The following is a 27,593-nucleotide window of genomic DNA, read 5'->3' as shown; positions in this document are numbered from 1 at the left end:
TGTTGGAGCTGAGAGCCATCAGACTAGCGCTGAAGGCTTTTCTGCCGTCTGTACGGGGAAGAAACGTCCTAATAATGACGGACAATACAGTGGCCATGCACTACCTCAACAAAAGAGGAGGCGTAGGCTCACTACCACTGTGCAGAGAGGCGATGCAGCTCTGGTTTTGGGCAATTCAGGAAGGAATCTCTCTATCGGCAATTCACCTAGCCGGAGAGAAGAACTTGACAGCGGACGCTCTGAGCAGGCAGAGCACAGTCTCTCACGAGTGGGAGATAGCTCAGGAAGTCCTTCAAGAGATCTTCGCCCTTTGGGGAACCCCTCAAGTGGATCTGTTCGCCACCAGTATCAACAGGAAGTGCGACAGATTTTGCTCAAGGGAATTTCCCCCGAGAGGAGCTCTAGGAGATGCGTTCGTAGTGGACTGGGAGTTTCCACTTCTGTACGCGTTCCCTCCGGTCCCTGTCATTCCTCAAATGATCAGGAGGTTGAGAAGGTTTCGGAAGACCATGATCCTAATTGCCCCGGATTGGGCCAGGAGAACGTGGTACCCGGACCTTCTAGACATGTCCATCTGCCCTCCAATTCGACTGCCATACAGAGAGGATCTTCTCTCGCAGAAGGAAGGTCAGGTTCTCCATCCAGCCATCAAGACCCTCAACCTTCACGCTTGGTGTCTGAAAGGTTGAGGTACAAGGATTGGGACCTTCCGGATGATGTTATGGAGGTGTTGCTTTCGGCCAGAAGGCCGGCAACTAAAACTCTATACCGCTGCCGTTGGAACAAATTTTGCAGCTGGTGCAGAGAAAAGAATATTGAACCCTTTTCTTGTGGTACACCTATGGTGTTGTCATTCTTACTTTACCTGGCTAATTCAGGCCTACAGATTGGCACAATTAAGGGCTATCTCGCAGCGCTATCAATCTTTAAGCGCACTGCAGAGGAGCCTTCATACTTCAAAATTCCATTAGTAATACAATACCTAAAAGGATTAACTAATGTTTATCCCCCGAAACCTTTTCAAGTTCCCGTATGGGATTTAAACCTAATTTTAAACTTCCTAAAGGGTGCCCCTTTTGAACCACTACACTCTTGTTCATTGAAGCTTCTCACCCTCAAAACTGTTTTGCTAATAGCATTGACATCTGCTAGAAGGGTTAGCGAGTTGCAAGCCTTATCGTGTAAACCTCCACATACAATCTTTTACAAGGACAAAGTTGTTCTTCAGGTGAAGCCTAACTTCCTCCCGAAGGTAGTCTCGGAGTTTCACATCACTCAGAAGATTACATTACCTTCTTTCTACCCTCCTCCTCATCCGGGGAAGGAGGAAGAGAGACTGCACAGGCTGGACCCTAAGCGAGCCTTGAGCTTTTATATCAGCAGATTGGCTAAGATCAGACAAGCAGACCAACTCTTTGTAGGTTATGCAGGACATAAGTTGGGCCTTCCAATAACAAAACAAACCATCTCCAGATGGATTATTTTAGCCATTCTGGAGTGCTACAAATTGGCAGGAAAGGAGCCTCCTCAAAATCTAAGGGCTCATTCTACCAGGGGTATCGCAACATCCTCAGCCCTTCAAAGAGGGGTGCCAATTCGAGATATATGTGCGGCTGCCACATGGTCGTCCGCACATACATTTACCAAATTCTATAGCCTGGATTCCTCCTCTAGTCAAGAAACTAGATTCGGCAAGGCTGTGTTACACTCTGTCCATTCTTGAAGGGTAACATAACTTTTATTACTCCCGCCTCCAGTCACAATACCACTGCTATGGGAGTCTATCTAAGATAAGGAATACGTCGGAGGACACAATCCCTTCGAAGAACTAGTTACTCTTACCTTGTAACGTTCTTTCGATGGGATGTTCCTCCGACGTATTCCTTATCGACCCTCCCATCCATCCCCGCAGTATGACTTCCTGTGGGTTTGCAGCCTATGCTCCTTCAAGGTGATTAGTCTAATCCAAAAACATTACTGGGGACTACAAAACGGAACTGAGCAACGGACGCTGCGCGCGGCCTTTATAGGCAGGATGACGTCGACGTCGGCACGGAGGCCGTCGAGGGTCATCGACTCGGCGATCATCGACGCGCAGCGCCCTCTGGCGAAAAAAAAAATTTTCCGAGGCCAGCAAGCTGGAGATACAAATATCTAAGATAAGGAATACGTCGGAGGAACATCCCATCGAAAGAACGTTACAAGGTAAGAGTAACTAGTTCAACTATCACTTGTTTAAAAACAGAAACATCGTCAAGAAGAAAAAAATGACCATCATGAGGCTAGTGTGCAATGCAATAAAGTGTGGTGTGTTGTGCTGCTTTCTGGGTTAAACATTTCATCCCAGGTTGTGCATGCTGGGCACTGTAGTCTGAGTCTTGTATTGCTACAACAGGTTGCTCTGAGTTCCATGACTCTGGGAAACTACCTAAAAGATCAAAGAATAAGACATGGCCACGCATCAAGATAGTCACCAATGCACATATATGGTTCCCCCACACCACCTTTAGTGTTGTTGGCCCATCTTTGACAGGGTTTGACCCACACTAAGCAGTCCTTTGTTTCTAAATCGACTGAAGATGGCCAAAGTCTGCATAGCAAGAACATTCCCTGCATTTGATATTGAACTTTGGAACAAATAACATATCAAACTTCACCATGAACTCACCAGCCTATGTTATAAAGGGAGGTTTCTGTGGTTTTAAGCCTTTTTATATAAGCAATTACAGAAGAATTATTGTAAAAAAGAAAGCACTTCAACTGATTTCAAAGTACAGTCAAAATGCACAAAAAGTATATAAACTCATTGGTTTAACCAGCTGGATATGTCGTAGTATGAGAAGCAGGTTAAAAATGTAAAATTGGATTTAACTGCATACAGGTTTCTAATTGTATTAAAATCCGAAACATAAAAAAAGGCGCTTTCCGTCTCTCATATAGGTGGTACCCCCTATTTAAATGCTAGGGAAGTCGCCAACAATATTCCAAATAAACAGATAAAGCTTGTCTTCAGAAAAATGCAACCTACCTGCTGAATTTTTTATTCCAATTTGTGCAAACATCCATACATATAAAAGCAAATGTCTAACTATTCTAGACAAAACAATATCCCCTCCAATATAAACTTACAAATTGACATAGCAAATTTGTATTCAAATAGACAAAACCATTCTTGGAATAATGTTTGGGACAAAACAGTCACTTAATGTTCTTAGATTCCATCTACAAATATTGGCATCAGTGAAAAATATTGCCTTTATATGATTTTCTTATTTTAGGACCGAGTCAACTTTAAAATGTTGGCCACTATCTGAGACACTATTTTCTAGCTCGGACGTGAATTCAAGAATGTTGTCTGGGGTTGACTTGTTTATACTTGGGTTCAGTATTTCGATTTCTTTTCAGAATGCTTTGGACAGCAACGCCTAACCACCTCACTGTTCTCCAGGAATCTGATCCACCCTCTCAACACCCCAGTTCAATATGCTCATTAAGGAATAGATTTCAGTTACTTGTCTGACTAGAGTAGATGCCAGTCACAAAGGTTTGTCATTCCACATTTCGGTTCAGGATGTCTAGGGCCTACAAAGATCCCAAAATGCTGGAGAAAAGCTTTAAGGTGAAACTACCCACGGTTTCAATTTTTATCGTCAATCCCAAAGCCCACATGCCTTATGATATGCGCCCCCTTTCACTGACATAGCTTATAAATGGGGATCCTCCAAAATACTTTTCATGACTATTTGGAATTTCATTCTTGGGGCACTTGTTTAAATACTCTGGGATTATTCTACTCACTTTGTTTCGTTCTAAGGCCCAGCTGTCGGCAACACCACTAGGCAAGCTTTTCCTTTGTCCACCTGCTCCAAAAATCCTTCTCAGGCAATCTGGTTTTGTCTTGGGAAAGGCCTTTGCATTTAGTTCTTTATGGAATGGACCATCTTGAAAACTTCCATTAGCGCCTGTCATGATGCCCTTTAACCCTGACATCCCATCCATCCACTGCCATGTGACAAGCCAAGACCTATAGTGAGGCAGAAGGGTTGCATGATTCTCCTTGGGGGTACACACAACACAGACAGTAAACACCCCAAAATGTTATTATTGAACCCTCCTGATGAACCACCATACATAGGTGGGGAAACACGTGCTGAGGGACCACAACATATTCTAAAAAGAGAGACTATTTCTCCTACTTGAAACAACATCAATAAAATCTCAGGATTGAGGTGCAAAATATCAGATTCTCCCTTATTTTCTATAGTCAGTATCTAGTATATTGGACAGCCTCAATATCACTGGACCCGTCTTTGCGGCCTAATTGATTCACAAATAAGCCATTATCCATTCAATAATTTCATTTAAGGAAATTGTGAACTCGCCAACAGTTTTTAAGGCTGTGTTTCTTATCAATAAGATTCACAGAAGACTGCGAGGTCCCGCAAGACTTTGGGACTCTCGACGGCCATGATTCTTCAGGTTCTGTATAAATCGCACCCAACTACCACGCAGTGCTCAGAATTAATTCCAATTTACGCACTTGTTTGCATCTCCTCCACCCAGATGTCTTCTGACTCCATCACTGCCAAATCTCTTCTGGTTACCGCTACCATCTCCCACCACCAGTGGAGCACCTGTTGGGACATGTTGTTTTGGTGGCCAAGATCAGGCCAAGGGCTCACCCCCGGCTCCCTCCCTTGGCCAGCCTCAGTTTGCAGCAAATAAGGCGACCTGACAGACTGGAGGTAAATCAAGCTTCTTGTATTATATAGCAAATACATGGCATATAGAGTGATCAGCAGGGAACACAGCATACAAGTGATCAGGAAGTCAGCACATGGAGTTCTCTCTAGCCCCCCCCCCCCCTCTAGAGTGCCGGTTTATATAGCATATAATAGGCAGCCACTAATATGTTTCAGTACTTTCACAGTGGGGGTGTAACTTGGCATGATATTCCAGACATTTGGCAAAAACTGTCAACATCACGCTTGTGACGCAGCCCTGAGGGGACATCGTGGTGTATTATAAATAAGCAGCATTCGCAGAAACCCTACTGGTATGTATCTCCCATATATGGGGCTAATGCTATACCTGTAGAGAATAAGCGGAAGAGAAGGTCTGACATGTCCTCTGCCCTAGGAGGGGTTTGGGCCTGTCAATGGGTGAGGCATGTTAGAGGAAGGTAACATGGAGGGTCTGAGGCCTAACTGTATGGGAGAGCCTAATGTAGAATACCATACCATAGCATAGCACAACATTATATAACATAGCAATCCTGCCACAGAATACATTCAGCTTATAACATACACAAGCGGTCGCAACATGCTCACATAGACTTGTGCTAAAACCACAGACTCCACACCCTGGCATAATCCAGGACCTCTGCACTGAGTCCTATCCCCGAACTCTGCACGTGAAAGACCGGAGAGAGCATTAAGAATGGTCTAGAAGAGTTACAGCATTAAAGAGTACCAGAAACAAAGAAGCTTCTCCACCGGCAATCCACGCTAAGCCACAAAGTGTATGCAGAACTCTGAGGTGTCTTCTCTGAAATCTACTTGGCATCTGTAACTGTGTGCTCAAATGCCCTATTCTTAAACGCGGGACTGTATGAGTATAAGCTTCGTAATCTGGAAAATAGGCACCATTGGGCAACCCTCAAGCCTGAGATAGCTTGTCTATGCAGCCACGGACAGCGAAGTAACTTCCTGGATTTGCTTGTTGCCCAGTCTGAAACAGAAGCAGGGAGTTGTACTAATAAGAGGGGTTTCAGTGTAGTTTATCATCTTGTTACAGGGAGGGGGCCTCATCACAGCAACATAGCAGGTGGGCATATTCGGAGCACATGAGGAAACCAAGGCATGCATATTATTCATTAGATGTTTCCCCCTTTACCTTGGTGAGTCTGCCCATTGCCTTGTATCCTTCAGGCAACTAGGCAACTGGTAAACTGGGGAAAGGAGGTGGAGGGGGCACACAGTGCTTCCACTGGAGCCTCAGGCAAGGCATTACAGGGCATTCTAGTTGGAACCCCAATGCACTTTTTCTCCTGCGACACATGGTCTCTTCTTTTGCTTTCTCAAAAACAATCATATCTACCTATTGTGTTTAAGTACCCAGAAAACTCTCTCTATGCAGCATCATTTGATGCAATAATTTTGCATTGGGCAGAGCCTGTGGTCATTTTTTCACTTTCTCACACTCACGAGGGTCCTTTTCTTTCCTTCATTTGGCCCTTTGTATTCTTTCATAAGGCAATTTATTTGCTACGAAGTAGCCCTCCCCTTAGGAACGTGAAATAAAAATTGAACTGAAATAACTGTTCTCTTAGAACTCATGGTAGCCCTCCCCTTAAGAATGTGAAATCAAAATGTAACTGAAATATCTGTTCTTTTGGAACTTTGCTATGAACTTATGTTATTAATAATAATAATGATTGTATTTTTTTATTGTGTATCTTGGTTTATTACAAACCTTAGACACCATCAAAAATTCAATATGAATTCTATATTCAGACGCGCAAAAATATTCTAGATCTGGAAGTATCCCTTCTGTGTTTGTGACTATAAGCATTAGAGTTTTTTAAATGTGCATTTATTAATAATTCATACACTTTAACATATCCTTTTTATAGGCTTGTGACTGGGGCCACTCTGCTGAATTCAGATATCTTTATATTTTTCAAATCTGACAAATTGATTTAACGTTGAAGCCAGTAATGTATTTCCTAATTTGTCACTTTGAAACATTGTTAATGCTGAGCAGAATTACATGGTGTGCACTAGGGTCTTGGTATCAATAGGACATATATGCTATTCTGAACAGAAGGCCCATTTAGTAGGCTACTTTAATGGAGCAAACATACATTTTGGATGCGGTCTTGTTGCTCTGCCAGGTCGGATGTTAAGGTATGTTCAAAGCAACTGCTCTTGGAAGTTGTCATTACTGACTGACCAGACACTGAACTTGTTTCCTTCTGATCATCTTAAAATAAAGAAGACCATTAAATCTCTGAATTTGGAATTAATGTGGTCTTATTTTTTACTTTACACACAGGCATTTGTTCTGAGTGAATGTAACTGAAGACTATCAGATAACTTGTAATACACATTGTCTATCATTTCCTTTCAGACTTGCACAGTTTACGTTATTCTTCATGCAGCATGGCAGCGTAAATACAGAAACTCCTTGCGTTAGATCTATATACGTGGATTCGGTATACAACATTAGTTTAAGCTACTTTAATGCAAACCTGTTCACAATACCCCTAGTTTAACGAAAGCATTACATTTAATCAATTGCATGCAATGCAAGTTACTGTCCATTTCTCGAAGGTCCTGTGATGGCCGCATATGTAACGGCTCATTCGTGAGATTAGCAGTGCTGCCTTCCGTTTACTGTGGATGATTTTTCATTAATGTCTGCCTTGTTTCGAGTGCTCGGTCTGTTTGAATGGTATTTGGTTTTTCATATTTTTGTCAATGTAGTCTTTTATCAACAAATTCAAGGCTCATTAGTTCAAATTAATTATTTCTCATTCCAAAGATGCTTTCAAAGATGTCTGTGGATGAAAAATATTTCTTGCAAGAACAGCTACATTTTGATAATGATGGTACTGTTGACTGCTGTGGTTATTCCAGTTGTCACCCTGTACTTGCTTGCCATGTTTCTGGCCCTGCCGTCATGGGGTGTATTTAGGGAACTGAGGATGCAGTTGTGGCCAAGCCAGATGTGTGCATGGGTTTGTAGTTTACAGCAGCGTCATCCAGTGTTGGAATTACATCTCACGAGTATCAGGCTTCCACTGGGGAAAGTTTAAAGACGATGTGTGCAGGTCAAATACAGTATCACTCATATCTATTATTACTGAAGAGAAGCAATTCATTTTTCTGTTAGAATTAGTCTTGATTCCAATTACAGAACGAAAGCCTATTTAGACCAAGTGGATCATATTGTGTCTTGAAGCCTACTTTGAGCCCAAACTGTCACCAGCTCGTTCATTTCTGATGTTTATGCTGCCACAAGTTGGGATAGAAAGGCAGTCCGACATAGTAAGCAAAACCTACCCATTTACTTCAGTAATTTTGATTGAAGTGTTTTCTCGTACCACTAACCTGCTCTGTTGCAGGTCCTGCTGTGGATTCCCTGCCAGCTATGATGGGCATAAGTGAGATGTGCAGGTCACGTACAGGAATATGTCGCCCTTGCACCGTTGGAGGGATGATCAAGCATGGCCTCCTTGCTCCACCTTTCCCGGCTCACAGTCCACTCTGCCATGTGGTTCTGGGGTCACATGGGTGGTGGCAATGAGTGTTTGCCTTTCTTGCTTTCTTCAGAATTGCTTATGATTAAATACAAATGAACATCTCCACACGGTTAAATATGTATATAAATATATAAAAAATGTGATGCAGTAACTAAACAATGGGTGTTGCATATTATCTGCTGCCTCTTAAATGGGACATTCTGTAGCCGCCCACATTTGATCAAACCGTGCCTGTTTATTGTTTGCAGGAGGTAAGTGCACTTGAGTGTGAGATTCAGTTGCTGAAAAACCTGCTACACGAGAGAATTGTTCAGTATTATGGCTGTTTGAGGGACACCCAGGAACGGACGCTGTCTATATTTATGGAATATATGCCCGGGGTAAGTGACGAGTGGCTGTAGGACCTCTGGTAAATTGCAGTGAGGGTTTAAAACACTTGTACATGGAAATTGTTAGCAATAAGGGGGTTTTGCACAATATGCGAATGTTTGCCACATTTCCTGTGTAGATTTTATGATTGAATGATGTAAGTTGATTTCTTGTATTTTTACTTTCTAATGGATTCCTTCCAGCCACAGATTCCTTATCTTAAATATATCTTAGACACATTTTGTCTAGCGCAAACTGTCTTTGTAAACCTTTTCCGCCACCAAACTTTGCAGTGCATCCCAGTGTCTGCTTCGCTCCGTTGGGCATCCATGTCTCAGGACGTGATGTTAAAGGGCAGTGTATATGAAGCCAGCAGCACCCCATGACCTGTTTACATTTTTTTCCACAAACTCAATATGCGTTGTTGGAATGCCACAAGCGTTTTTATTTTCTTTCAAAAACGTCACGCTTAATCCCAAGGTTGGCTTCAAGCCTTGCAGGGATTGTGCGCGGCAGAGGCCTTTGGTGGATCCCTATAAGGTATTCCTTTATTGCCTTGGTCTGGAGCATAACCGGATTACTGCTTGTGCCAATCCTTGCCCCTCAAAAGCAATCCGGGAGTGGGCTGCAAAACTCAACACTTCTTTCCACAAGGACTGGAAACCTACACCATTAAAGTATGATGCTTTGGAGCCTTCCTGCAAGAAGCTCCGAGTTAACTTCGTGTTCTTTAGAAAGTGACCCAAGTAGAAAAAGCATTGCAAGAGGTCCTGCCTGCCCTTCCCAGCAATCATTTGAAGGAGCACTCTTCCAGAAAGAGAATTTGTCACTCCAAGAATGATGGCCGCTCTTGTGAAGAAAGATATTGGCCCCTACCCTGTGCCCACCAACTCCTCTGATTGAGTAATGGGAGGAATTCAGGTGGCAGATGATGCACTTCTTCGCCAAGGGCCCAGGGCCACTGACTCTGCTCCTGGCACCAGGACCCGTAGTGCTTGAATAAAGCCAGCAGAGGCACCTCTTCAGACTTCCACCAGACACCTGTTGGCTCAGACCTGGCTCTACTATTGAAGGGTGTCCTCCTTTAGTTTGGTGCAACTACACACCCTGACATTTATGCCCCATGCATGCCTCTTTGCCTTCAGCCTCCGAGTCAATACCTTTCTGGACTTTACTTTAGTTTCTAGAGCACAGGCCCAGCACTTTACCAACATGGGCCATATCTGGACTGGAATCCAGTCGCTGTGATGCTAGTGGTTTGTTTTCCTCATCTTGTTCCTGACTCTGGACTGGGATGCTCGGCTGCCAAAGAACTGAGGTGGCCACCTCTGGCTCAGCCTGCATCTCTGAACTGCCTTGATGCAGTTTTCACACCTTCAACACCATCTAAGATGCTGTAAGGGAACTGCCGGAGTCATACCTAATCTCAACACTCAACCTCAGCATCTTTAGTTTTCGCTCGATGCTGAAACTCCACTGTCTCAGCATCTGAGATCAGCTGCTTCTTCTAGAGTCCCCAACTCGACAGCGCTTGCCTGGTTACCAGCCTTTTCGAGCTAGTTAAGCCCGCTCGCCACTGAAGGCTAGTCTCCACTTCTATGCATCCAGGCCACCACATATGAGAAAGGGATCCCACTTGCCCACACCTTCTAGGATACAGGGGGGAGGTTCCCGGGAACATTCTAGATAGTCTCAATGGGTCTCTATGCCATCCCACCAGCATTTTATAATTGCGTTCCATCGTGGAGGTAAACTGGTTATTGTGGAAGGTTATGAACATTTTCACCCAGTCCTCTGATATCTCCTCCCCCACCAAGTCAACCCAATATCTCTGGAAGGTTTGTTTTATCGCCATTGCCGACAGGTTCATAGCCTTATACAATCTAGATAGAATGCCTTGCAATTGATTTGTCTAAGTCTTCTCAAAGATGGTACGCTCCTTTGCCGTCAAGGCTCTCCATTTCAGGTCAGTCAGCGTGCCCTTCACTCGGATACATTCAAAGACTGAGATGGCTTCCTCCCCAGTACCTGCTGGACTGTGTTCATGTCGAGGAATACCCCTTCCTTAAATAATTGACCCACCCTCTCAAGGCCCAGGTCCGACCACCTCTGTGAATGTCACAGCCCCAGACTCGAGCAAAACAAGAGGTGATGGCTGGAAGGTTTAGAATGAATCTTAACCTCTGGCATTGCTCTGTGCAACCCTCCAGACCATCATTCTTTGCCTGCCAAGCCATTACATAAGGGGAAAAACCATATGCAAATCAGGCTTGGCCCGACCCCCAAAGGGGTAGTCCAGCCCGAACTGCTAGGTCACATCCCATCTCCACGAGACCACAAGCATCCCCAGACATGTTTCAGCCTTGTTGGGCGTCATCAGTGAGGAGTAGCTTGGGTCTCTAGGCACAGCAGGCACGGGACCCACGTCTGGGCAGACCCGTCCCACTCATTTCTTCTCTGTGAAAGATAGCGAGCTAAAGACTCTGGGTAAGTCTCTCTTAACCAGGACTAATGTCTGGCAGAGGGACTCCCAGGACCCCCCTTGTCAATGTACAGCCCCAGACTCTCCAAGTTGAACGAGCAGCCCCACACCGAGCACAAGGGGGAAGGCCACGATTAAAAAGCTTGGTTGGTCCCATTATCATGCCAGGTCGTCCAAAGAACCCGCAGTGTGGAGTGAGAACGCCAACGCTCCGGAATAGATCTGAGAGGGGCCCAGATATAGTCTGTGACCTTCAATGGGTGGTGCACCAGTTCCTCAAGATACGCCCAATACGTTTTTGTTTCCTCCCTAATATGATCCCTCATTATTTGCAATTGAGCAGCTTTATAATAGTCGCAAATCGGGGAAACCAAACCCGCCTCTCTCTCTCGGGAGCGTCATGGTTGCCAACATCACTCTCGGTGTCTTATTCTGCCAGATAAATCTGCAGACTTCTACCACTAGGTCGAGAAAGAACCTTTCCGGAAGTTGTTCGGGGTGTAGGTAAACAAATATAGAATGCGGGGGAGCACATTCATTTTGACGGAGGTCATACGTCCATACCACGTCTATATTACGGGGGTCTATCTTTTCAGAACATCTTTGAGCTGTACCAAAAATGGGTCCAAATTTGATTTTACTAACTCTTCCAGATTTCTTGTAAATTGTATCCCTAGGTACGAAATATTATGTTCTACCCTCATGCTCAAGTATCTCTCCCGCGGGTCTTATAGGGAACACTGTCCTTGGATTGGCATGATGCATGATTTCTGCACGTTGATTTTTAGAACAGATAAGTGGCCATGAAACTGCCGGGAGTGACTGCTGTACCTCAGTGAGATATGGAGTATGTCTGCGAATATCAATAATTTACATTCAGTCTCCCCGCTAGCTATCACTTTAATATGTTGGTTTTCCTGAATTGCAATCGCCAGTGGTTCCATGGTCAGGGCATATAGTAGCGGGGAGAGGGAACATCCCGGTCTCGTGCCCCTTGTTAATCTAAATACTTTGGAAGGGGGAGATTTTCCAGAAAAGAGTCTCTGAGCATCTTCTCCCTCCCATTCCGAGGTATAAAGGTGCTATAGTATTTAGTAAATTCTTCCCTGATGCCCTGCTGGTCGAACTTGACGACCTCTTACTCTGACTCTATACCCCCAATCATTCTTCGCTGCCTTTTCTCCCTCAATCTCCATGCCAGAATCTTATCAACATGAGTTTTCTCTGTGTCCTCGAACAGGATGGTATTTAATTGCGCCTTGTATTGTCAGAGTTTACTCGACACTGCAGGTGACATATAGCTCCCCCAGCTACTTCCTGGCTGAAACTGTTCTATTTTCTGGCGAAGCACAGCCTCCCTTGCCTTCTTTTTCTGTGAGCCTATCCTTATCAAGACCCCTCGGATAGTTACCTTAAACCATTCCCATAAGGGAAGGATTCCCCTGTGTCATTAAAGCTAAAATAATTGTTTGTAGTGGTGAGTAGTTTCTGTGTCACTTCCCTGTCGTGCAATAGAAAATAATTGCACTTACAACTCCCAGTGGGGGTGAGGGGTGAGGTGGGTGGGGGAGCGGCGCCCAGCACTATTACCTCTGTCACCATATCATGGTCTGACAAGGGATAGGGGTGACCTGTGAGTCAAGAACCTGTGCCTTCAGAGGTTTGTCGACAAGTACTAAATCTATTAGTGAATAGCAGTTGTGGGCTGCAGAAAAGTAGGTAAAGGGTCTATCTCCCGCTAAGGTGGGGGGCAAATCTACTAAACCCAGGGACTCATTTACATCTTTAAAACGGGATGAATTCCCCTCAATCGTGTTTCCACCACCCTGCCCAACCTCATGCGGTCCTTGGGGGAGGGGGGCCACCATATTCTCCCATGCAGCCATTGAGATCTGCGGCTGCGGGCCTACTTATAGTTCCCTCTTATCGACGCTCCCTCATTGCAGGGCGCGCCTTTTTCGGTGGCCTCGGCTCAATTGTGGAACAGTCTTTCGTTAACATTGAAAACATTTTCAAATCACCGGGCTTTCAGAAGAGCCTTGAAAACACATCTGTTAGAGTGAAAATCTGTCTGCATTGGAATTTAGCTTTCTTACCGCTCCTCCAGCGCCATGATACCATCGGGTGACTGTGTTCTTAATATGTTCACCTAACATAACATAACTTAACATCCCACACCCCCCCTTGATGCCCCCCCCACCCCCTCCAAAATGGCACTGTCCCAAATTCGGGGCGTAGATGGAGCCCAGAGTCATAAGGTTTCCCTGTAGTCGTCCCTTAATGAAGAGAGAGCGGCCGTTTGGATCAAAGACCTTTTCCACCGTGAACCCAAGGTGGGCTGCGAACAGAATCTCCACCCCGTGCTCTTTTTTTTTTTTTACATCTGAGGCCATAAATACGTCTCACACCCTTCTGGCTCGTAGGCGGGGTTCCCTCCCCCTCTCCCAATGAGTCTCCTGCAGACAAAGCCAGTCTAATTTTGCTCTCTTCAATTGGACATTGAGTGAGCCGATTGTCATCTCACCCATTGTCATCATTCACCCAATTCCAGAGTGCTATATATCTCCACCCGCTCCTGAGACCACCTTCCTGTAGAACACCTTTTGCATGTACCCTTTATACACTCCCCCATATCAAAGCTCTGTTACCATAGAACCAACAAAAACTCTTAAACCTCAACTTTCCCTTCCCCACCCTTGGCATCCAATCCCACTCAGATACAACACCCGTGTGGGGGCCGAATCACCAGTGGTCTTCCCGGTTTCAAGACCAACACCACAAAGCTCAAAACCTCGAGCCCCCCTCAAAGTGTCAAAATAACAAGATGACACTCCCTTCCCACCCATGCCCACTTTATTTTACTCCTCCCAGTGGCACTTTCGATCAGCCAACAGTTACATTACATCTGAGCGCATGTCTTAACTTAAAGCAACACCCTGAAAGTGCTGCAGAACAATTAAAAACACTCAGGGTAACATCCTCATCTGCTCCTCTTCCCACCCAGAGGTGTATTTAGCTTCATGTATTTGCAGGATTTGGGAATCTTCTGCCTATCGATCCGCGGGACTTGGCCCACTGCTACCTCTCCCATGTCTCCCAGATTCCGAAGACAGGGCTGGGATACTTCCATTAATTCAGCGGACACTCTCTGAATGTCAGCCTCTGTAACCAGCTTGTAAGAATAGCCTTCATGTTCAAAAGAAATAGGAAAGCCCCAGGGGTACCTCGCACCCTTGTCATTTAACCATTTTGTAAGTGGGCCACACTGTCTACCGGCCAGAGTAAAGGTAGATGGGTCTTGGTAGATGGTTAGTTTTTTGCAGAGCCATTGTCTGGTACCTGCCCTCCTTGCTCTGTCCAAGATCTTCATTTTTTCCGAGTAGTAAAGAAATGTTCCCAAAATTGTCAGTGGGGCCTCTGGCACCTCCCCCCAGCTCTGTGCACCCAATCGATGGTGGGCTCATCAAGGACCGCAGGAGCTCAAAAATTGTGTTTGATTTCACTCTCAGATTCCCCTCTTTCTCTGGGAAACCAAACAAACCAAGGTTGTTTCTTCACTCTCTGTTCTCAAAATCGGCCATTTTCAAACACACCTCCGTCTCTCTCCAGCTCCGAGATCTGCATATCAATTTGTGTTTCCATCGTGTCCAAAGATGTTTGGTTGCCCTGAAGGCCCTGAACCCTCCCATCTATGGTGTCAATCCTCTGCTCCATTTTGTCCAGCCTTTGCCCCATTTCAGTGCGCATGCCCCCGATTTCCTCCATGAGTGTGGCTATGTCCTTTTTGGTGGAAACTGGATCATCCGCCATGTCCTCAGTCTGTGGGGACTCGATGGTGTCAGAGGGGGCCTGAAACTGGAATTTTTGTAGGGCAGATCCATCGGTCATCCACAGCCCCTCACGCAAAGACACCAGCCCTGGGGTTACCCACTCAACTGAACCTCACTGATCTCCGGGAGCCACCTCTCCTCTTTCAGCCTGCCGGGGCCTCAGGCCTCCTATCTCCACACCGATCCTTTCAAGGTATCCCCCTATCTCGTCCCTCTGCACAGGCCTTCCTGCCGCCTCGCACCAACCCTGCCTTGTTCCTTTCCTCTGCCGAACACTCAATCCAGTCAATGATTATAACCGGCTCAGCCAGGGCAGCCTTTCCCCCCTCCTCCACCAGTGTTGTCCTCTGTCTATATCTTGGGGGGCCGGCCAGCTAATGTTGCTCTTACCCATCTTTGCCCAGCATCCAGGTGGGACTCTGCTCCATCCCTCCTGTGCCAGCTGTGATGCTGCACCGACTCCCTCTTTTCTCCAGCATGGGGTCTGGCATGGATTCACATGCTCATGAATATTCCCCGTCGTCAGGCTGGGAATCCTCGGTAAAGAAAAAACCAGTATCAGTTTCGTTTCTGATATGTCTTTCGTAGTAATAACCAATCACTGGTCTCTGCGTCATACTGACCACAGCCAATAACTGCCCTCTACCTAAGCCCCGCCTCTGGCAGCCATCTTCAGATTTTTACCGCACGTTCATGTGTTGGGATCCTCGTGCTATTGCTCTCGAGCGTTAGTGCTAGTATTTCACGTTTTTTCTCAAAAAACCTCGATTTTTTTCGGTCAATAGAGCCTCAAGCTCCACCGATACTACATCCGATCAACGGGGACCCGTGTCGGATTCGTCTGCGCCCCTCAAGGGTGAAGATTTCGTCGAGCTACACTTCGGAGGACTCCAGAAGCTTCTCAGGCCCGGTCTCGGACATGGCCCAGGAGAAGGGAAGCTCGACGCCCGGAAAGCTGTTCAGGGTCTGCCCTGGATGCCAGCTGCAGAACGTCTTTAAGGAGGACGAACACTCTTTCTGCCTGTACTGCCTTCATGAGGACAAGACGCACGTGGAGAAGGACTGTGCGTTTTGCGGCAACATGTCGGAACGGACCATGAAGGACCGCCATCAACGTCTCGCCAACTGGCTGGAGGGGAAAAGCCCGTCCGGCGAGAAGAAGAGGAAATCCGAGCGGTCTTCTAAGACTTTTGAGGGCGCCCCGGCGAGGGGGGCCCAACATAAGGCCAAGCACCGCGAGTCCGCTGGCACCGGGAGCGCCGAACGGTCGGGCTCTACGGGCGTCAGGCAGGGCGCACCCTCCCCGGCGCCATCAACCACGAGCCAACGCTCTGGGTCGGGTAAGAGGAAGGCCGAGCACCCGGCGAAGCTCCTGGAGAGATCCTGGTCGAGCGCTAAGGCAGAGGAGGAGCGTGGCAGTGCCCCCTCCCTCAAGGATAAGGCGGTGAGCGCACCTAAGGTGGTGAAGGCCTTAATCCATCCGGCCAATCCCTCTATCGAAACGGTCGCAGCGGCCCTGGCTCAGCCTGTGGAGGCTACACCAGTGGTGGCGACCTCAGGGCTCAGTCTCCCTGCCTCCTCGGAGGGAGTCTTCTTTTGTGCCCATCGATAGGACCCCTGTGAAACCCCCCGTGGGGAAGAAAAAGGGGGGGCAGGGCGTAGTCGTAGATTCGGCCTCAACCTCAGAAGAGGAGCTGATCGAGGTCTTAAGCCACGGCCTCGGCGTGGAAGGAGGCCGGCCCGTCGGAATGGACCCCGATGCAGGTGACGACGACGACATCGTCGAGGATACCGACGGGGCCCCTGCTCGCCCGTCGGATTCCCCTCTGCCAGCGCCGCAAGACAACTCGGCGGCCATTTTGTTGGCCATACAGTCCTTATGCTCGGAGATAAGGACGAGGCTACCTTTGCCGACGGAGGAACCTCTCCCGTCGGGGGATCCGGAACCAGGGCCTTCTGGTGTTCCCCCTACCAAGAAAAGAAGGATCCACCCACCACCTCCTTTTCAGCCGTCGCTCCCCGTCCAGCCCTCCTCCCCGTCCACCCGAGGGGATGATACGGGGACTGACACGGCAGCGACGGGTACGGACGACGAGGCATACGACGGGGATATTCCGTCGTCGCCTCCTACCAGGGCTTCTCCGCCCAACGAGATCGGATCGTTCCACTCCATGATCTCCAGGGCGTCCGAGCTTTTCCAACTCTGCCCTGAGGAGAAGAAAAAGGAAGGCTTCCTTTATCAGCGGCGCGAGGCCAAGAGGAAGACGGTCCTCGCAGTGCCTTTGTTGGACGACATTTGGGATGAGGGCCTTACCCTCCTCAAGAATCCTTCCACAACGCCAGCTAGAAGAGACCGGTACTTACCCTCCACATCGACTTCCCCACCGGACGGCGAGGGAAAGAAATTGGATGCGATGGGACGCAGAGTCATCTCGTCGGCAGCGACGACGATTAAAGCGGCCAACGCCTTGGCTATCGTGGCCTGCTACGACAGGGAGCACTGGTACAAGATAGCTCCCCTGCTGGATTTTCTGCCGGACGACAAGAGGGCGGAGGCCCTGGAGATCCTGCAGGAAGGTGAGGTGGCCTCTGACCACGCCATCACCGTTGCGACGGACATCGCTGACACTGGGTACCGCCAGTTGGGCAACGGCGTTTGCCTTCGGCGTCGTGGATGGCTCAAAGCTACGGACTTCCGTCAAGACGTTCAGACCAGAGTCCTGGACATGCCCTTCGATGGGAACAACCTGTTTGGGAAAACAGTGGACGATTCCCTTCAGGCCATTAAGGCGGATACTGAGACGGCCAGGGCCCTTGGAGTTCTGCAACGACGGACGCCCTTTCGGAGCAGCGGAGGCAAGGGCGCCTCCAAAGGTTCCGGCGGCGGTTTCTCTTCCTACCGTCAAGCGGCCCGCTCGTCGTCTCAAGAGGCCTACAGAGGACGAGGCAAGTCTGGCGGACCCCGCCGTCGTCGCCAAGGAGGTCAAGGCGGCAAGGCCGCGTCCAAGCAGGATTGAACGGGCCGTGGGGTCGGGCCCCCACCGAAGCACCCCGGTGGGAGGCCGGCTGGCGAGCTTCGTCAGCGTGTGGGAGTCCATCTCCACCGACCGTTGGGTGCTGGACGCCCTGGCCCGGGGCCACGCACTCGAGTTTCAGAGAAGGTGCCCTCGCGTCCCCCCCGTGGCCAGGAAAGAACTTCACGTCCCTCAACTTCTCCTGGAGGTGAAGGCCATGCTCAGGAAGGGCGCCATCGAACTCGTCCCAAAGAGGCTTCGGGGCTCCGGAGTTTACTCGAGATACTTCCTCGTGAAGAAGAAGACGGGAGGATGGCGCCTCATCCTAGACCTGCGACGTCTGAAAAGGTTCATCAAGCGTCATTACCAGTTCAAAGCCCTCCCCTTCGGACTACGGTCGGCACCCAGGGTATTCACCAAGTGCCTCGCACCGGTGGCGGCGCAGCTGCGCCGCGAGGGGATCCACGTCTACCCCTACCTGGACGACTGGCTCATCCGCGCCAAGACGAGGGAGCTCGCCGTGGCCCACACGGCAAGGACCGTCCAACTTCTCACGGACCTGGGATTCTCCGTGAACTACGCCAAATCCCACCTGGTGCCCGCGCAGGACGCGCTGTTTTTGGGAGCGAGGCTCAACACAGTGTCCCTTCTGGCCTCCCCGTCGGAGGAGAGGACCAGGACCATCTTGGGCAAGGTGCAGCGGATGTTGGTGGCCGACGCGGCCAAAGTGAGGTCCATCAAGTCCCTCCTCGGGATGATGTCTTCCTGCATCTACCTCATTCCCATGTGCAGGCTCCGGATGCGCCCGTTGCAGGAGTTCCTGGATGCGCGCTGGATCCAGACGACGGGCAGCTTCGAGGAAAGGATCGCGCTCGACGAGAGTTTCCGACGAGCGATACGGTGGTGGGGCACCCGCGCGCATCCGACGGCGGGCATGGACTTCCAGACCCCAGCCCACCAGGAGACAGTGACTACGGATGCCTCCCTGGAAGGGTGGGGAGCGCACACCGAAAATCTGCACGCAAGGTGACTTTGGCTCCCGACGGAGAAGTCCCTACATATCAACGTCCTGGAGCTCCGTGCAGTGTTTTGGGCCCTCAGGTCCTTTCTTCCGTCCCTCAAGGGCAAGGTGGTGAGGATCTTCACCGACAACACCACCACCATGTTTTACATCAGGAAACAGGGCGGAACCAGGTCCCCAGCACTGTCCAAGGAGGCGCAGGACCTGTGGCATTGGGCCGTCGCCCAAGGGATATTTCTGGTGCCGTTTCATCTGGCAGGGATAAAAAACACCATCGCCGACTCACTCAGCAGGGAGCTGCGCTCGTGCCACGAGTGGGAACTACGGCAGGATCTAGTGGATCGCCTCTTCCGACGGTGGGGCACGCCCCAGATCGACCTGTTCGCGACGGCGACGAACACCAAGTGCCGGAGGTTCGCCAGCAGGTTTCCCCAGGCGAGGAGCATGGGCGATGCTTTCTCGTTCCCCTGGGAGGGCCTGTTCCTCTACGCGTTCCCTCCCTTGCCTCTGCTAATCCGGCTCGTCAACCAGCTCAAGAGGTCACGGTGCAGGATGATCCTCGTCGCACCTGCGTGGCCGAGGCAGATATGGTTCCCGGACCTTCTGGACTTGTCAGCGTCCCCGCCAATCAAGCTGCCGGTGGACGCGGATCTACTCTCCAGGGAAGGAGGTGCCATCTTCCACCACGACCCAAAGTCGCTGAACTTGCAGGCCTGGCTCCTGCAGCGCTAGAGTTTGGAGGATACGACATACCGGCCGACTGCAGAGAGGTTCTTGCAAAGGCCAGGGCGTCCTCGACTCTTAAGTGCTACGGACACAAATGGAAGAGGTTCTCTGTCTGGTGCCACGCACAGAAGATTAACCCTCTACGGATTACGGCTCCCCAAGTACTGCCGTACCTGCTGACGCTGGCCAAGGCTGGACTGGCACACACGTCCATCAAGATTCATCTTGCGGCGATCTCCCGATACACCAGAACCACGGGACGGACGTCTTTGTGGTCTCATCGTCTGGTGAAAGAGTTCATGAAGGGACTATTCAGATCGTTCCCGCCGGTGAAGGCTCCGGCCCCGGCGTGGGAGCTCAACGTGGTGCTGACAAAGCTCATGGGACCTCCATTCGAGCCTCTACACTCGGCCCGTTGAAGTTTCTGTCGTGGAAAACAGCGTTTCTCGTGGCCATAACCTCCGCACGACGGGTGGGAGAGATCCAGGCCCTTTCCTGCAAGGCTCCGTACTTGACTTTTCACGACACGAGGGTAGTGCTCAGGGCGCACCCCTCCTTCATGCCCAAGGTACCGTCGGACTTCCATCTCAACGAACCCTTGGTGTTACCTGTGTTCTTCCCGTCGCCTTCGTCGCCGGCTGAGAGGACTTTGCACTCGCTGGATGTGGCTAGAGCGCTGAAGTTCTACGTGGACCGCACGAAGTGTTTTCGGAAGACGTCACAACTCTTTGTAAACTTTGGACCTGTCAATCAGGGGAAGGCTCTCTCGAAGGCTTCCATCTCCAGATGGCTCTCCGGCTGTATCATGTACTGTCACCGGTTGGCAAACCGACCGCTGCCTGGCCGTCCGAGAGCCCATTCTACCAGAGCGATCGCAGCTACCACGGCGTTCCTATCTGGTGTGCCCCTGCTGGACATATGCAGGGCTGCTACGTGGAGGTCGACGCACACCTTCACGAAATTCTACTGCGTCGATCGGGATTCCAGGGAGGAGTCCAGGGTCGGCCAAGCAGTGCTGCGCAACCTGTTCGCCTGAGGTGAGCCTGGTGAGGAGGTAAGATGCTTAATGTTGAGTTTGATGTAATGCTTAATGTTGAGCCTTTGCCACCTCCCGTGGTTGTGCATGTGTGTACTGCTATGTATTCTTTATTCATGAGCATGTGAATCCATGCCAGACCCCATGCTGGAGAAGGAACAAGTTACTTACCTGTAACTGTTGTTCTCCAGCATGGGTCTGGCATGGATTCACATGCGAACCCTCCCGCCTACCCCTCTGCGGCTCTTCACTTGGTTATACTGCCACTTCACGTGCTTCCAAATCTGAAGATGGCTGCCAGAGGCGGGGCTTAGGTAGAGGGCAGTCATTGGCTGTGGTCAGTATGACGCAGAGACCAGTGATTGGTTATTACTACGAAAGACAGATCAGAAACGAAACTGATACTGGTTTTTTCTTTACCGAGGATTCCCAGCCTGACGACGGGGAATATTCATGAGCATGCGAATCCATGCCAGACCCATGCTGGAGAACAACAGTTACAGGTAAGTAACTTGTTCCATCCCCCCTCTCCTCTGGGGTAACTGCTTCAGGGTGCCTTTCACAACAGCCTCTGTGCTGCAGTGTTGTTAGCGTATCTGCACCGTGGTCTGCTTCTCTGCTCCAGGCCCTTCTTAACTGTGGGCCTCATGTAGTCTCTTCCCCCAATCTCAATTGTAAATGTGCCCTGCTGCACCGCCTGTGTACCTAACACAGATAGCCAGTCTCAAGGTAGTACTCTGAGGTGGGCACACGCCCCTCTTCCGCCTTATGGGGCCCACACCTCACCAGAAGTGTCCTGCACGCTCTCCTCCCTGCCCACCACAGACCATAATTCCATGAGTGTTGGCGTCAATGGTCCCTTTTCTGTTGCCGCCTTGCCTCTCCTCCCTAAGCCTTGTTCTCGGAAGGAGCCGGGACGTGGTGGGAGGCTAGGGAGTTCTCAGCCATCTGGGGCACTAAAGAGCGGGTCCTGGTTCCAGCAACAGCTGGGCACACATTTACCTTCCTCACTTGGTTGGGGCCCAACAACCCTCCATAGTCTTATCTCCTCAGGCCGCCTCCCAGTAATTCCGTGTCAACTGGGTTACTTTTGTTATCCCGCAGGAGCTGTGGACGGTAGTTTCTCCGGAGACCGTGTCCCAAAGCAATCTGTTTTTTTTCTCCACGTGTGCCCTTGTACTTTGGCTACTGCTACCACCTAAAATACACCACCTGGGGGGCAGGGGTCACAAGTGGGGACTGTGAGAAACCAGAAGGTATCTCGCCCACTAGTCCCCGGTGATCCGTCATCCAGGTGGCCAGGACACAGCCATCGCTTTAGGATCCAGCTCCTGGGGGTGGACCAGTGTGGGAGGATCACCTGGGTGAGGGGTCTTCGGAGAGTGGGACACCGGATGGTGAGACGCCGTGTTCCCTTACCTGTAACACCTTTACCCCATCCTACCCGGTAGGATATTTAGGAACTCTACCCCCCTGCACCCTCCCTTACAACACAAAAGCTTTCTCATGGACAGCCTGCCATAAGGGAAAACAGACTAACACCTGAGCCGTGTATCTGACATGTCCCAATACTATGGTCAGGCGAGGTTAGACAATTATCGACAATCACTTACACCTTACTTCCATTACACTTTCCCACATGGATAAAAGACAGAGCACGAGAGCACACTCTGAGCGAGGCAAAACACACGAGGAAACCGCAGTTTCGAGACAGCAGCTGAGCAAGAGGGGAAAGACTGCAAAACCAAAGGGGATCGCAAGGAGGGAATTTCCCTTGATCTTTTCAGCAAGGAACCATTACTTTCCAGAGATCTTGAACATAGAAAGTGTAAGACCAGGAAACCAGGCTGAAGAATCCTGCATTGTGTGTCAGAGATACCGGGGGCCCTCCCATGTCCGTAAACAAGGCGGGGAGAATCGCCAGCTGCTTTGGTACCGTCCTTGGCTCCAAGAACAAAGCAGCTTCAGTGAAGTGAACACAGCCAATGAGTTAGGGAGACCGATACAAGACCAGTTTTTGTTGAAGCCAAGGTTGCAAGAAGCAACATTGTATGACGAGCGCTGGAACGAATATTGTTAAAACGCGTGTTCTAAGAAACAGGAGTGAAGTTAAACTACTGATGCGTGATTGAAACTTTAAAACAAGCTACAATACCTTTGACGGAGTGGTCCGGCATCACATGGGTGCTCAATCAAAGGTCTCTGTAAGGTATCCAGCTGAGAATTGATGACAGTAGATAGTTTTGGTCCGAGCTCGGCAGAGAGAGACCAATTGAAAGAGAACAAATAAATGTGAATCAAAGTAGTCCTGTGAGCGGTCAAGCAAAATCCTGCGCAGTCGAAAGTCTTCGATTTGGATGAAATGGAAAGGTTTGAAACGTACATGAATTTGGTCTGACCCCGGAAGAGCGAGACCAATTGAAGGTTTCGTGTTAAAGTGGGTCTGAGCCCAGCCGAGCGGGTCCGGGTTGAACAGTAAATCACCCGAGAAACTGTATAAGTGAAAATCCTGAGAAGGAAGGAACATTACTGTTTTGTCGTGTTGCATCAGGCCCTTTGAAATAAGAGACTTGAATGACAAAGAGACTTTGTTACAGAAGTCCCTGATGTTGAAGTCTTGAACTGCATCCTTGAGCTAGAGAAGCCAGATAGTGTGCTAAACTCGAGTGTGCTGCCTTGTCCCGTGCTGAAAACGTGGGCAAGGCAAGCCAACGCCTTGAACATCCTGACATATCATTACTTGAACACTTCTTTTGCTTAACATTGTTTCCCACACTATTTGTATTTAGAAGTCAGGATTGGCAATAGGTTTATTAGTGTAGGCCCTTTTATTTTGACAAGACACCACTAGGACTGTTATTATTATTTATTTGATGGTCGTAGCTTGCTCCCATCTTTAGATTTAGGATTACATAGGTGTTTTTCAAACCCAATTGAAGTTCAATTAACACCCTTGAACTGTGATCACTTGCGTCTGTTTTACTGTTTCATACCATGCCTTCCTTACAGGGCTCAGACCATGTTCGGCCTGTTGGAGCGGGAGCTACGCGTTCAGGCTTCTACCATGAGCATGACCCCTATTGGCCTCCCCCAGAAATGTTTTTTGATAAATATTTCTTTGCACCAATTTATTCATGCACATCTTCAGATCAGATTGTAGTGTTTGTTCCATTGGCTACATGCACTACTGGTCCAAACATATACATGGAGGGGCATGGATGAAAGCCAGATCAGGCTCCTATGTGACAGTTTCTTATTTTTTTTGGCAGTATTTTGTACTCCTTATTTTTATTTTTTGTGATTATTTGCCTATTTTTAGGGAGTAAAAGTGGTCGTTAGTCCCCTTATCTGTAGGGCTGGTTGTGGGTACAGCCATCCCCAGGCAGCTACATATACACCTGATGTGCACAAATATAAGGTTTGGAGCCAGAGGTGCATACCATTTATTTAAAAAATATATGTATATGTTTTTAAACACATCTGTCTTTTGGATGTTTGTATTCCCGCAGTTGTATTCAGGCATACACTTGTGACATTTGAACCTGCGCTGCTAGCACTGCAGGACCACTGCTTGGGATGCTTGAATGGTCACAGCAAGGTATGTGCTTGCATTATGCTTTTTGGCATGAAGTGTTACAAAAGTGGGATCGGATTAGCAAATCCTGCTTTCAGAAACGGAAGTGGCAGCATCAGTTAATAAAAAATAAAGCTCTCCGTCTTTTTCACCCTCTTAGGTGGCATTCAGTCACAATGCTGCGTAACTCCTTTGTTCATGCCTCAGGGCTACTGTGTCACGTTCATCCACCGCCCCCCTTTCACGTTCTTGTCCTCCTCTGGACTCACTCCTGCACTTTCTTTAAGAGGACCTGCGAACAATGCTTATTTTTTTTCCAATCCCCACTGATTTGTACATTTGCTGGGAGATTAACCAGTCAAGACCGTGCTCGTTTTTTTTTCTCTGTGGGATTCGAAACTGATTTTATCATTTGTCATGGTGACTGCTGTTGAGCCTTTGCATTCTTGTATGGTGAGGGAGTGCGTATGCTTGTCGCCATCACTTGAGCTGGGCGGGTGAGTGAGCCCCAGGATCTGTTCAACCCCAGACCTCGTTTTCTGTAAAGAGAAAGTGACCGAGGTTGATGCTGATCATCCTTCCCAAAGTCTTCTCAGATATGCAGCCCTCAACAAGATTCATCTTCCTGGTTCATACATTTCATCTCATCGATCTAAGAGGTACAAAGGCTTTCACCATCTGGACCCCCAGGAGTACTGTCCGCTACTATTTCGGACAAGGAACATCTGGAAAGATGTCCAGCTCTTTGTTGATTGTTGCTGGTGCTCAACGGGGGATGTCATCAGGCAGAGCCTGTTGAGGGAGATCATCCTCTGCATTCAAGAGTATCACTATGTGGTCTGGATGAAAGTACTTGATGAGCGCCTGGCTGCTTCTAACCGATACCTCATGGGTCTCACTTCCCTGCAGAAGGATGTCCATGCTTTGGCCTTCTGTCATGCGCCTATATGGGCTTCTCTGCACGCGTTCACCACGCACTACAGCCTTGTTTGGTCAAAATGCCCACCTTAGTGCAGTGACCTGATGTGGGTGGTGGTTTCTTGCTTTCCTCCCACTTCCAAGTTCTGTACTGTATTGGGAATCTAGAAAATATGTATAATCTGTGGAGAGGAAGGCATCCATTACAAGAACAAATTTCTTGCCCCAGAGTAATGTTGTTTAGATGCATTAGGCCCGTCTCCAGCAGATTCATCATCGCCCTCCCAGCTGTCCCCTCATGACAGGTTGCTTGTTCACCTCTTGCTGTTCTACTAACCCTCAAATGCTGAGTGCTAGCGAAAAAGGCGGAACTGAGGTCCTGGGACACTGCTTACTCCATGTGTACTGCCCCTGACAACGTGCCCATCAACATAGGCACCCAACGGCACGGATGCAGAGCTGCACTGCACCCTCTGGTGGCTACAAATATTGCTGTAGGCAGCTGTCAGTGGAGAAGATCTAAGATGAGGGATCTATTGGAGGAATGTCTTGTCTATTAGAAAGTGCATTACCAAAAGGTAAGTATTTTGGAATTTCCTTCAAAACATTTACCCATGGGTGTCCTTTTCCGAATAAAACATATAAAGGCTGTGAAAACATAAATGTGTAATCTACTGTCATAATGCATTGATCATGAATAAATAAACCCCCAAGTGGTTAAAGTTCTTAGTCTGCGCAACAGGTAGCAGGAAATGTATCATATTGTAGGCACATTGCATTCTCCTGTATTTTGCACAGTGTTATGTCAGTGTTTTTTTTTGTTCATCACAGTAGCATTAGTTTCATGCTACTGAATGCTGGTTTTTACATTCAGAAAATGCTAGCTTACCTACTTCTGTGTAAGACACAATGCGTTCGTTTTGGCAATACATAATCAAGCTAACATATTTTATTCGGGTAGCTACGTTCCTCTGGCATTGTCGAGATTGGCTACAGCTCTGAACACAAGGAGCAGGGCAATTATTGTGCAGGAACAGAACGGTGGACAAGCAAGGGTCAAGCTTGTAGAAAGTGAAAAACCTGGTTAACATATTTTAATTGAGAGTGTGGGCCTGTACAGTTACAGTAGTTGGGTCTAATAGTTCGGTTTCCTTGTCTTACATTGACATGCATTGCATGTACATCAACAACCACATGTTTAATGCCCCAAACTGTCAATAGCAACAGACCAGGATACATTCCCTGGGTGCTGCGTTGCCCTTTAAAAAAACGCAATAATCCATATGTATTACATCACTTATTAAACACTCATTTAAAAGCTCTGGGTACGTTCATACCAGGGAGTCACCTTATTTGGTAGTGTGAATGTCTTTTTTAAAGGAAAGATAAATATGAAACCCTTCTTTCGTGTGGCAGGAAAGCCCTTCGTAGATGCATCCTCCTGCCGCCCCCCGCCACATACACAGGCGTATAGAGAACAAGGAAACATTTATGTAAAATATTTCAGGTTACATAGCACCAGGCACCACTTGGGATCAGATAAGGGAAAGTGAGGGCACTGCCAAATCCAGCCATCTGCATAGCTTAATTCCCCCTTACATTTAACATTGATTGTAGAAAAATGTGTTTTACCATTTTCTTTCTCAGTGGTCTTGTTAGTAAATGCATAGTGAACCATAAGCCGTTATGAACAAAATGTTCCTTATATGGAGTACAGAAACGTTCCTGGTATACTGGCCTTTGATGTTTGTGTAGCACTGAACATAGCACACCATGAGACTTCTATTTATTTTGTCTACGGCTCGCTTTGTACATTGTATTGTCCTTAGAGCCATGTAGTTAAGCCTTGGTCCTTGATGAGGACTACAAGGAAAGAAGTCTAACTTATAGCCACTTTTCTTTTCCTAGGGATCAATTAAAGACCAGTTGAAGGCATATGGAGCACTTACTGAGAATGTTACCCGCAAGTACACCAGGCAGATCTTGGAGGGTGTGTACTATTTGCACAGTAACATGATCGTACATCGAGATATTAAAGGTATGTTATGTTCTTTTGGAACCTTCTCACTGAAGAAATTCACTTATGAAACGCGCCAGCCACCTCTCCTCACACCCAAAAATACTGCCAAGCATTACAGCCTTTTGTGTGCAATTTTACTTTCCACTTGTTTTTGCTTATTTTGCACCTTTTGAAAATGGAAAGACTACTTACTATATTGCATCTTGATGGAACTACAGCTTTCAGAGTCCTTTCACACACTAAGTTGCATATTGAGAGTTTGTACCTTGTCCTGTAACCACCATTTTAAAGCATAGGAAATCCATCTTACTGTTGAAGATCTAGCAGGTCAAATAGT

General features: G+C 48.3%; 1 protein-coding gene across 1 annotated transcript in view; it reads left to right on the top strand.

The window, feature by feature from the left end:
* Window positions 1-27,593, top strand: part of MAP3K2 (mitogen-activated protein kinase kinase kinase 2) — a 1,280,649-nt gene that overhangs the window by 1,068,192 nt on the left and 184,864 nt on the right. The window contains exons 14-15 of the mRNA XM_069616795.1: window positions 8,515-8,646; window positions 27,145-27,274. Of these exons, the coding sequence (XP_069472896.1) occupies window positions 8,515-8,646; window positions 27,145-27,274 (262 nt within the window). The remainder of the gene's footprint in view (window positions 1-8,514; window positions 8,647-27,144; window positions 27,275-27,593) is intronic.

The sequence above is a fragment of the Ambystoma mexicanum genome, chromosome 9 (assembly GCF_040938575.1).
Source record: "Ambystoma mexicanum isolate Mex_15411 chromosome 9, UKY_AmexF1_1, whole genome shotgun sequence".
Taxonomy (NCBI): Eukaryota; Metazoa; Chordata; class Amphibia; order Caudata; family Ambystomatidae; genus Ambystoma; species Ambystoma mexicanum.
Note: the sequence above shows the minus strand (reverse complement) of the source record. Positions and strands in the feature narration are given on the sequence as shown.